Genomic DNA, 12,280 nt, shown 5'->3' on the forward strand with positions numbered 1-12,280 from the left:
AAGGTAAGGAAGGAAACCAGAGGAGACCACTGCAAAGGCCTTCCATAATGTCTATAAATTAAGTAAATGGCCCATTCAAAAACTTTAAATGTATTACTTACTTTGCAGACAAACAAACCCAACCTCCCCCTTCTTGAAGTAATACTGTAACTATTTTCAGGCAAAGTTTTCCTTTTCCCACCCTCACCTTTTCTTTTTTTTTTTTTTTTAAGATTTAATTAGAAAGTAACATGAAAATAATTTAATTATTTCACAACGCAGCCTTTTCATAAACACGCAATTATGTTCATTTCATGAGAATTTATCTTCACTGTGAAATCAATCGTCACAGTCTCCATTTACTCTGCATTACCAAGTCACATTTGATTCCTGTCAGAGAACTGTTGACTTCTGCAGTAAATCAAAATGACAGATACTGTTAGTTTCTTTCTCCATCTATCCCCAAGTCTCAGCTAACTCAAGATGGTTTTTCCTTCTATGCAGTGAAATGAGTATTTTCCTGGTAACTATATTTCAGAGCTGGAAAGGTTTTCATAAGTGGAAAAAATGCAGTGCATAATCCAGGAAACTATTGAAATGTACAGTATCAGAAACATATGGCTGGAGCAAATACCTATGCAGTGAGGGGCTGGGAATGAAAAAGAGAACAAGCTTATTAAAATTCTTTTCCTAAAGAGTTTTTGCTTGAAAATTAAAATAATTTAATTGAACATTAAGAAAGATTTCATAGTTAAGGGGAAAAAAATGCTGCAGATTGAGGGGGGTGGGGGGAGGAAAAAAAAAGATTCAGAATAATCTCTGTGCTATCATGGAAGCTGGAACAGATGATTTGCCTTTGTTCTTTAACGATCTACATCTTAAATTGCAAAACGGTTCCATAACCAGAACCCTCAGTGGGCAGACTTCGAAAGCTGATTTCTTTCTCAGTTGCTAAGGTTTTTTTAATTAAAAAAAGCAACCACTCCACCCCCCCCAACAAAAAGAAAAAAAAAAAAAAGCCAGCCAGAAGCAAAGTTAATTTTTTACATGATCTTTGAAAAGCAAGCCATACTCACACACACATCAGAAACCAGGATTCAACAGATTACCACAAAGTAAAGCCACAGTAAGAATTCTTATTTCAATGCATCTTTATCAATTCCCTCTTTCCCTTCCCTTAAGAATGTGGGATAGGGGACAGAGTCCCCAGCCAGATCACTCTACTTGAGAACCAATATTCCTGTTTTTGCTGACACATCTGTGAACTCAGGATTCAGTGGAAAATGATACTAATCTTGTTTTGATCAATTTGTGCCAGGAGGCAGATTTTTAGAAATATCAAAAATCAGCTGGTTGACAGTAACAGAGAAACTGCTGTTTTAATTCGAATTCAAGAAATATTTCTTCAAAAACAACTTCTGCCTCCCTTAGAGCTGCAAGATTGATTCCACGATCTGCCTCTCCCAAGGCAGAGGTATTTTGTGGTCTTACTGCTGTGCTGTCATGTCTTAACATGCCCCTGTGGATGTAAGGATGTTTTTAGAGCAGCTTGCAGAGGCTGCAGGGTCTACTCAGAGCCCAAAGAGGCAGGGCTATCACAGACATGGCAAACATTTTAGACATCTGATTTTGAAATCTTTCATGTCCAGTATGGATGAAGATCAAGTGAAAATGTGAACGTCCAGCTATACACCACCGAAATAAATCCCAAACTTGCCAATGGAAATGATTCTCCTGGATTTTCACAGCAGTTCAATGATTAATAATGATGATGATGACAATATTCAAAAGCCATTAGTCGAAGCAAAGGAGAAACAAATAGCTAAAATTAACAAATTTCTCAGGGAAGGAACCTAGTATGTACAGCTGCTATCAAGCCACCAGGACAAAGTCACCTTTCTTGATGGATGTACACACAACACTGGGATGATCCCCACACAACTCCAGCAAGAATCATCAGAATTACATTCATTTCCAGCACCCAAAGATCATTTATGTTTTTAAGAACACGAAAAGCCTTTCAAAGCTTTTTTTCTGCGCTCCACAACGCAAGTGGTGGAGCATTTGAAATGTTATTCCCAGCTAGAATGTGTGTGACATGCTTTCCAAGGGCATCTCCTGGCAGACCATGTCCCCTTGCAGCCTGGCTGAGGTGTCAGAGCCTTCCTGGGCTGCTTCAGGCTGACACTGACATCGTGTCCTCACATTTCTGGGGTCAGCAGAAACTTGACAGCCCAGAAATCCCACGCTTTGCTTTTGCTTTGCAGGAGGGAGGGGCACTCCTTGCTTCTGAAATTCTGGCCACTATTCCTGGCTAGTTTGGGAGCAGAGACAGCTGCCTCTGCAGAGAGCCACATCCAGCCCTCATCATCTTGAATATCTGTAGGTAATGCCAAGCTTTGGTGATGGGAGGGAGAAGCAGGTGTGAAGGAATTTAGCAGAAGAGGGAAACAAGGATATCTATCCGTGCTACCTCTGCAATTCAATTTACTTATTCACCTGAAAAAAAAAAAAAGCTTACAGAAATTGCCCCTTACCTGCTAAAATGCAATGCCACTGAAACAGCTAAAAATGCAACTCTCCTCCTCAGTTAAAAAAAATTAAAATTACACTTTTGTGTCTTTTGTAATGTTTAAGGAAACTGTTTGTGCACAGTAATCTGAACTGGCTGTGCATCAGGAGTAGCTTCCATAGAGCACCCACATCACTTAAAACAGAGAGGAGTCAGAGAAAAAGTGTGGGGCAAAAACCAAAAAGCAAAGATTTTATTAATTAGAGGAGTAGAGGAATGTAATTTTTATCCATTCAGCAGTGTTTAAACCCAAACAAACAATCAAATGAGTCCCAAGATTAGTGACAGGCAAGATTTTCCACTGGAGAAAGTGAAAAGCAATGACGCTTTTGTGATTTACACCAGTTGAATCTGGTCACAAGGTACAGAAGTCATGAATGTTTTGGTAAGCCTAGGTGACTGCCAAATAAAACAAAAATAGGATCAGGAGATGATTATTCAGCCATAAGGAAGGACTGGCTGACTCATCATGGAGCTGTTTCACCCCACGAGTGGCTCGGAGGACACCAACCTCTCATCCCATGGTTATGCAACAGCAAAGCAGCAGATAAATCAAGAATATCAGCACCTTGTGTACTCAGCATGGTGGAAACAGCAGAGCTGCACTCACAGTTATCAAAATGCTCAGCTAGATCCCATTTGATAGAAGTGTCTGCAGAATAGCACCTTCTCTTACCTCTGCTCTGTGTTAAACAATGCAAAGATGTGTTTGCTGGACATGAAGCTCTTTTCAACATCTCGCACTTTCAAGTTGTCCAAAGGCAGCATATACTTCTTCTCTTTTTCCTAGAAAAAAAGATGGATTAAAACAACACTGTGTGAGAAGAAGCCTGATGTCAGCAAGCTCTGTTGAGTTGGTAATGACCTTGGTACATTTGTTATCATAAGGAAATACCCAAATTTAAATGTCTGCTTATCTTTCATAGACCTACCTGCAAGAGAAATGAAACCTCAGTTTCAGTTCTGTTTTTCACTGACCCTTTTAAAACATTTCCTAATAAAAAAAGTTCACCTCAAACACATAAACATCTACATTTGTTATTTTTCATTCCTCTGAATTCTAGAAAGGCAAGGGTCAGACTTAAATAAAAGTGCCTGATCAAAAAAGAACTCCTCTATGTGTGCACAGCAAGTGAAGTAACTGGTGACATAAGTTCATCTCTACTTTGTTGCTATTATTAATTCTGTAAGCATGGCAATCAATAAACCCACACAAAAACTTTCACTCTGCCAGTGAAAAATACAAAACCCATACAAATCAATCAAATGTACAAACAAAATCAGACTCTGATCTAACCAGCTCATTTCTCCAAACAGCAATGAGTTATTCACACTTGCTGTAGCCAACTCCTTTGCAATTTCATCACAACCCTCATTTATAGCACAATCACTGTAATTTCACCTTTTCAAGGTTTCTTCCTTCCTCTCACTTCCAATTAAGAACTAGCAATACTCCCAGGTAATTTATTATGTCAGAACAAAACACTCCTGAGATTATTTGCTGTTTCCACTGTGTTAAAGTCCTTGCACTGATGGATAAACTGAAGCAAACCTCTCTGGTTTGTTTTGCAAACACACCTGATGTTAAACAGAAGGATCCAAGGACAAGAGGGAATCCTCAAAGCCTCATTCTGGGCTTGCACATCAGGACAGCACTGCTCACAGGGGTATTAACACTTGAACAGCTTCTAAAAGACCCTACAGAACTTCAGTAAATCGCCCAAGGCTGACTGGTCTCTGCCCAGCCAGCAGCAGAGCCAGCTCTGAAGCCCAGCACCACTGCACTCCCCAAAGTATTCTGGGCTGGGACACCACTCATGGGGCTTGGCTCAAGGAAGAAATATGCATGGGACAAGAGTTTATTGTGTGCCATGAGCCAGGACAAAGGGACAAAGCAAAGTAGGACTCTGTCTTCTCTGGATGTGCTTCCCAGAATACACCAAGGAACCTGCAGGGCACAGGAGAGGAAGATGTGGAGAGGTCCTGGCTGGGCTGAACGTGTGTTCTGTGAGGGAAGATGCAATTCATCTTGGCTGAGCTTCAGCAGATTGCAAAACTAAGCTGGATGAGAAAGGCCCTAAGAGTGAAACTATAAAAACTCTGTGACATGGCCAACAAAGGCTCACTTTCCTAGACAGCCTCCTAGCAGGCCTCAGGAGAGGAAAAAGCAGATTTCAAAAGCCCTTCTGGAAAAGCACAGTTTCTCTTCTTGTTGAATACAAAGGTTATCAGATTCTGTGTATCACATAAAAAGCATCTGATGGATTTTGAAACTGCCTCTATCTTAACTACCTTAGAAATTATTCCACACAGAAGAAGATACAGAGGTACACTCTTCACTGTCTCATCTAACACCTGCTCCCATGAAGGAGTCCAGTTCTGTGCCACTCTGTAGCTGTTCATCACAGTTCAGATCTGCATTCTGCTTCCAGGGAATCTGTATGCTCCAAAGCCTTGGGACTCTCCCAGCAGGGACTGTACACTGTCATCCACTCAGTGAGAATTACCACTGAGACTAATAAAACATTCATAATTAATCAATAAAAATTAAATAATAGCAAACAACCTAAATAAAGATCTTATAAATACTTATGTATGCAAATTAGAAGTACCTATCCTCTAATACTGATTTGTATTGATATGATCTGTTTTGCTATTATAAATTTATATCCTAACTAGTATAGTAAATAAAAGGATAACAATGTATTAGCTCTGCTGCCATGACAAGGGACACACACTTGAAAAATATTCTAGTATATATTAAACTTTGTATCAAAAGCAAGTGTTTTCTTTTTCAGCTGAAAGCTAGGCTGCAAGGCAATGTAAGATACTTTGAATTCTACTTCAAAAACTTAAGGCAGTTTATATATATAAAAAAGTCTTTGGGGCAGATATATTCCATCATAGCTAAGAAAAAAAACCTCCAAGTTTAGTTTTTTTCTTTTAAACTCATCTTTCAGTATTACAGAATAGGCTTATCATGACTTACTATTCAATTACTGAAAATTTAAGAAGTTTCTGATGAAGTGTTTCTCCCGACAGACACTATTTACTGACAAACCAAGCAACCCCAGATGAACAAAAATAGAAACTGATGAAAAAAACTATACCAAGAATCTGATTGTCTAAACAAAAATTCCACAAGCAGGAAAGTTATATAAATGTTTGATGCCAAACTGTGAGAAAGTGTTTCTTCTGCAGCCACCAGGAAAAAGGAAATGCCTACTGAAGGCTAAGAAGTGGTTGGTATTTATTTACATGGCCTCCTACCCACATGCTGAGACAGGGCAGTTTCCAAGAAAGGGAAATCACAGGGTGCCTGTGCTTGAGGCAAACAGAGTCACACAGGAGAGATCAGAGCTAAATACTGCTTAATTCCAGGAGAATTACTGGGATGTGAAAGTGTGGCAGCAAAACTCATTGCCATTTTTTTTTCCCCTCCAAAGTGGGGGAAAATATACAGAAATGGAGAACGAGCTAATTCAACAGCAGATGAGCCCAACATTTCAGCCTAAGCTCAATTAATATCACATTATGGTAGGGCAAAAAAAGCTCCAGCCAGGATTATTTGTGCATGTTTCCCCATCCTGAGAAGCTGAGAGCACAAGAAGCAGGGAATGCATGAAGCCTGGGAGGAATGGGGCTAGGCACACTTCGACGAGTGACTACATGCACATAACTGTGGGTCCAGTTTGTCCCCCTCAGCATTTGTTCTTTCTTATTTATAGATTTTTATTTTTATAAAGAGGCAGAGAACTGAAGCGTGACACGAGGGGAAAAACCAGCACATGCTGATCTCACGTACAGAACTTTGCCTCTCTTTTTCCAGAGTAGAGGAGAAGAAGGAAAAAGTGGGAGGTAGAATGGCCCATTCCTGTCCCTGTGACATGAAAAAAAAAAAATTCCCCATACTCCACCTTAGAAAAACAAACGAACCTGCTGGCCTGGGGAGGCCTTCCCACCCTGGAGACGATGTTTCACCACTCGTGGGCATAAGTAGCACTCACATCCTTAATGGACCAATTCTGGTCTCCAACAGGCAAGGGAGCTGCCAGGAACTGACAGCATGATGTAAATATGCCATATTACAACTGCCCCTTCCTTCTGCACTGTTTAAATGTACTAAAAATAAATACTGCTCAAGTCCAAAATGGCACAAGGGATACAAAAAATACAACAGCAGCTCCCCTTCCCCCAGCAGGGTCTCAGCCAGCACTTCCAGGCTAATGAACTCCATTGCATTTTCAGCCAGGGGCAGAAGCTGCTTCAGAAAGTGTTCTGTGCTTTTGGAACTTTCAGGCTCAGTCAAAACAGCAAAAGAAACCTTGGACACAACATCAGCAAGCTGGATGATAAGAGAATTCCTTTGCTTCAAAAAAAAATAAATTGTTAAATGACTTCAGTTTCCTCCAGTTATCAAAGGTGGTTCTTTTGTCACTTCAGGCTGGCTAAGGCTCAGCAGCAGCAGCAGCACAGGCTCTTCTCCACAAGAGAACAGAATTAAAGTTTATGCAGCACAACTCAAGCACATGATGCTCAGATTTTGAAATGCAGGACTGAGCCAAGCATTGGCCCAATTGCACTTTTAGCTACATCAAGAGAATTGGGCTGGTTTGCTCAGCACTTAGCAATGCCTTATAGAACACCAGCTTTGAAAGGGAGGGTCATGACACCAACCAAAACCTGTCTGTGTGGGGACCTCAAGTTCAAAGAAATCAAGCTCCCAGCTGGAAGCACAGGCCACATTGGAAAGGTTGGAACAAAGGCTGGTTTACAGCAGGATCTATTCTCTGCATCAGCTCAGAGTACAAATCTCAGGAGTTTTTACTGTGCACTGAGAGCAAATGTAGATATGCACAAAATGCCTCTGCCATGAGTATGAGGCATTAACAAATATTAGGCATTGATGAGGCAAAAGAGTGAACTGCTTTAAAATCATGAAGAGAGGAAGAACAGCTTTGAAATAAAGCTGGGGAACAGCAGATAAAAACCTTAGCATTCATGTCTCTGGACTGGATTTCCAGACTGACACAGCCCTGCTCTCTGGATTTGTTTGTGCATTCATACCTGGGGATACTCACAGGCTTCACCTTGCTCCTGCCAGCAGCCAGTGATGCCAGGGCATCATTAAATATCCTGCAATCAGGACAGTTAGATAAATATATAAATTTAAAATAATAAAACCTGTGGGTGGAACACCCAAAGCAAGCAACTGCTTTGCAAAGCAGTTAAGCAGCAGAGGCAGAAAATAATCCCAAAGCAAAGATATTCTATAGTACTGTACTATTTTATATGGCCAGAGCAGAATCCACGTTCTACAGAGACACAAGAAGCAGTGGCTTGTGAACCTGCTGAGCCAGAGTGATCTGTATTAAGAAAAGAAGAAGAAAAATACTAGAAGTGTAAGGAACTGCTGGTGGTCTGTGCCTGTTTACTCCCAAAAAGGAAAGGCTCAGCCTTGTTTACACCTCAGAGCTCTGGCTGCCAGGGCAAACAGCCTACGCTGTGGCATTTGATCAAAGTGAAAATTATTAAGATGCCTCATAGAAACCCCCATAATATTTAAATCAATGTCCAAGAATTTACCATATTCTGACTTTAAATATACCCAAGAGAGTTTTCCTGTGTTTCTGTTTCAGTTTTTATTTCCCCCTCAGTTGACAAAGCCACACAACATCTTCACAATGGTCTCTGCTTCACCACACTTGGCTTTAAAGCATACTTTGAAAAATGAAGCATGGGATTCTCAGACACTACTGAAAAATTCTGAAGAAAAACAAAGCAAGTTATTTTATTACAGTCTACTTAGCAGTTTGGGATTCAGGTCTGAGCATGCTCCTGGGTACAGATGTAGAAAACATAATTCTAACGTGTCTATAAAATGAAGAAGGAGCTGCTTTACCAGAAAAACAACGTGTACCTAAATATTCTAACATTTTTCTGAAAAGCACTGCAAAAGAATACTTAATAAATTGCAGATGAAAACATGTTTCTTCCATCTATGCACCTCTCCCCTCCAGTCTTCTAGAGTCAACTCCAAACTGAAAATCTCATGACAAAAATGTGACAATGGCTCAGGCTGATAAGCTGGGCTCTTAGAGGAACAGAGCACGTGGCACAGAGCACAAATACCAAATCTTATATTCCTTCAGTCTTATAAATCTTTGTCTTTTGCCATGGTCAAAATACTGAAAAGCTGAAAATGTAAATAAAACAAAGCTGAAAATGCCAAAAGTAAGTAAGATCTCATCATAGAACCAAGCTGTTTCAGTTATTATCTTTCTGTATTTTACATTTGTACTATCTTTTTTCAGGCAATTAGGCATACTTCTTTTTTTTCCCAATCTTTTGGTATCTTTTTCCACAACGTATTATTAAAAAAAATTAAGAGCCTTGTTATATCTCTGCTATTCCTTCACAATTCAGCTATGGGACTAAAGCTGATGCTAATGGTAAATCATTGCTTAGTCTGGCCTTTTTTTCATTTTTACAGAGTGTCACTCATTTCCCACAGTGTTTTTTCTCTGGTAAGAACCAGCATTATATTTGTTTCTGCACTTTTCTTTCGCCCAAATTTCTTCAGGAATAGAAAAACAAGAGTTTGCAACTCTGCATTTGAAATACTTCAACAAGAAATGGTCACTGGCTGCTCCTTGAAAGCAGTTTTCTATCCTGCCACATGTCAAGACTTCCCAGAAGGACACCAGGACAGGCTGTCTCTACATTATTATTTTGCAGCACAGGTTTCCAGGGAACTGAAGCTGCAGTTTGAATTCCTACAGCACACCTCAGAGCAGAACCTCACAATTATTTTAAAAATAATTAAAAAAAAAATATGAGCAATCTAGAAATCGAGTAATTCCACTGGTACTCCCCTCTGCCTTTACATAATCAGTGCATCAAACACAAGGGCAATAGTTTCTGGAATATATAACAAATTCAGTGTTAAATTTGCCCCTCTCCAAAAGAGGTGTTTATTATCACAAGTGAAGGGCTGGTCTTTCACTGGTCTGTGCTGTCAGTAAAAGGATCAATCTGAGAAAGGCTCTGATGAAGAGGAAATCTCTGTTTAGCTCCTATTAGTTAGGATCTTGAAAGGTCATTTTGAATTTGGGAAATCTTGTCTGGGAAAGAAGCCAGCAATTCCTCTGAACTGAAGTGATGCTGGCATTTAAAACTCAGAGAAAGCCCCGACTGATGAACCAGTGACAGTCTGGAAAAATTCTGCTGGATGTGCCAAGTGGCTGCTCCCAAGGTAGGGGGGGATAAATGGATCCCTCGACCTTTTTATCCCTTGCTACAAAGCCTTCTTAGGACAGCTTGTTTTTCTCTGCTGGTGCTCAGATTTTTGTTTTTCACTCCTCACCTCTGCAGACCATCCAACAACCACAGTGGTTTGTGGGAGCAGCAGTGCAGGATGAAGGGCTTTGGAGCAGCGTGCCTGTGCTGGCACAGAGGGACAATGACACACCAGGCTCTGCGAGATCAGGCTGCTCTGTTTGCATTAACTATTTTGATTATCACACACACGTGTGTGTGTATAAAAATACTGTGGTTTATATATATATACACGTATGTATACACGCGTGCTTTGGTGGTGGGATTTTTTTATTTACACAAAAAACGTAATTCTTGAAACCTCTGCTCTTTGAATTGAAGTGCAGCTCAGATTTCAGTCTTGGAAAGGTGATGGTCTGGCTGGATGAACCTCTCTAGTTCTAATGATCTCTTGCATTAGGAATACTAAGGTAGTATGGAAAAAAAACCCCATTAGGTTGCACTGTATTTTAAGCTTCCTCAATGCCCTTAACTTGAAGATTATATCTTTCATTTATAAGCTTCCTGACATTCCTTGCTAGGCACATGAAGAAGGTGCACCTTTGATACAGAACATTTTTGTCTGCTGGAAAGGCATTTCCTAAAACTGCTCTGGCTTTTTTATCTATTTCAGCTTCTCCAAAGTGAACCCTAGAAAAGCTCAAACTCAGGAAGCCACCAGAGACCTTTCCCTGGGTACCAAATGAAGCCTCTTCAAAGACCATACATCCTTTGTGTATGCAGAAAAATTATCTTCCCTGCAAGATGTAAAATGATAAACATGCAATTACATAATTCTGTAAAAAAAACATTAAGCAGGATTTTCCTGAGGTGATGCATCTGTCTCTGCAGGACTCCTAACATGCAACATAATGCACACAGGCAAATTAGCTCATGGCACTTATGCTGCCCTACTTGCTTGTTATCATTAAAAGCTTTCAGACAGCAATCAATTTCACTGTGCTGGAGATTACTGCAAAATGCATTAAGAAGTTCACGCCTGTGGCAATGGTCACTGAAAATATTTTGGAAAGCATCCCAGAAGCATAAGACTTTTTCCAGACATCCGAGAGAAACTCTGCTGTGACAGAGCTGCTGGTGTCAAGACTTCTCCCCCAGCACCCCTCCTCTTTAGCTGTTTTTTTTTTTAATAGCAGCACTTTTTGAAAGGTACATTTCAGCTTTTTCCTTTTTTTCTTTTTTAATTTTTTTTTTTCAATCTAGCCAAGATACTTGGGTCATGGAAAACATTAACTTCTGAGACAACTGTCTGAAGCTATCTCCCTCCTTGCTCTACATCATATGTATAAATATATTCTAGCTTATCAATTTCATCAAAGAAAATGTAAATTGTAAAATTGTTGCATTTTTTTGTAAAATACTGAATACACCATAACCACCAAGCACTATTTCTACTTCATATCAAAAACATTACCTTCAAAGGCTAAGTCACATAATGCCATCAAATCTTCAAGGGAGGGTTTTGAGATGTGTCTCAGAATTTGCCAAAAGATATCCTAAAATAATTACTGCAGAAAACCTGCAGCCCTCTGTCCTTGGCAATGAATATTTAGATTGAAATCTCCTCAGAAATATTCACCAGGAATGTTCTCATGAAGCTCAGAGCCAAAGACTGACCTTAAGTTTTCTCTGTTCTCAAACCCTCCTCAGGCAGAAGCCACCTCTGAATGTCCATCACCTGCCCAGTAAGTACTGAAATGTGAGTGGGGATAGACTCAAGGAAAGGAACCTGACAAACAGAGGCATGGGAATGTGGAAAAAAAGGTTAGTAGAACATCCAAGAAAACAAAATTTTCCAAAGATCCAGTGGTCCTCTGGTTCAACTTGAGGCCACTTCCTCTTGTCTTTGGTTGTCTGGGAGAAGAGACTGACCCCATCTGGCTACAGCCTCCTTTCACATAGCTGTAAAGACCAATAAGGTCATCTCTGAGCCCCCTTTTCTGCAGGCTGAGCCATCCCACATCCCTCAGCCTCTCCTCATATGACTTGTGCTCCTTCACCAGCTTTGCTGTCCTTCTCTGGACTGGCTCCATCAAAGTTACTGCCATCAAAAAAAGGGACTGCAAGTGCCAGGCAGTGCTGGTCTCCTGCTGACCCTCCTACTAGGAGTGTGTGTAGGAGAGCTGCTAAATATGGTGGGTTTTAATCTGCAGATGCTGTAGATTAAATGCAAATGTCCAAGTGTTGCTCTTTCCTGATAACTGTATGTGAGCTTGTCACAGGCAGAAGTGTGCTCCGTGAAGGACACATGGCAAATCATTGTGATTGTGCTGCTCAGCTGTTCCCTTGTAACACAAGACAGAAAGCAGAGGGCCTGTTCCAGCATCACCCCAAGGGAAACCTACAGCACACCTTAAAAACACCCACCTGAAACAGAGGGACAAACTCCTC

General features: G+C 40.5%; 1 protein-coding gene across 8 annotated transcripts in view; it reads right to left on the reverse strand.

The window, feature by feature from the left end:
- Positions 1–12,280, reverse strand: part of DNM3 (dynamin 3) — a 185,805-nt gene that overhangs the window by 73,830 nt on the left and 99,695 nt on the right. For all 8 annotated transcript variants that reach the window (XM_088170265.1, XM_088170263.1, XM_088170262.1 and 5 more), the window contains one exon: positions 3,228–3,337. In XM_088170265.1, coding sequence (XP_088026391.1) covers positions 3,228–3,337 — 110 coding nt within the window. The remainder of the gene's footprint in view (positions 1–3,227; positions 3,338–12,280) is intronic.

The sequence above is a fragment of the Sturnus vulgaris genome, chromosome 9 (assembly GCF_052056855.1).
Source record: "Sturnus vulgaris isolate bStuVul1 chromosome 9, bStuVul1.hap1, whole genome shotgun sequence".
Lineage (NCBI taxonomy): Eukaryota > Metazoa > Chordata > Aves > Passeriformes > Sturnidae > Sturnus > Sturnus vulgaris.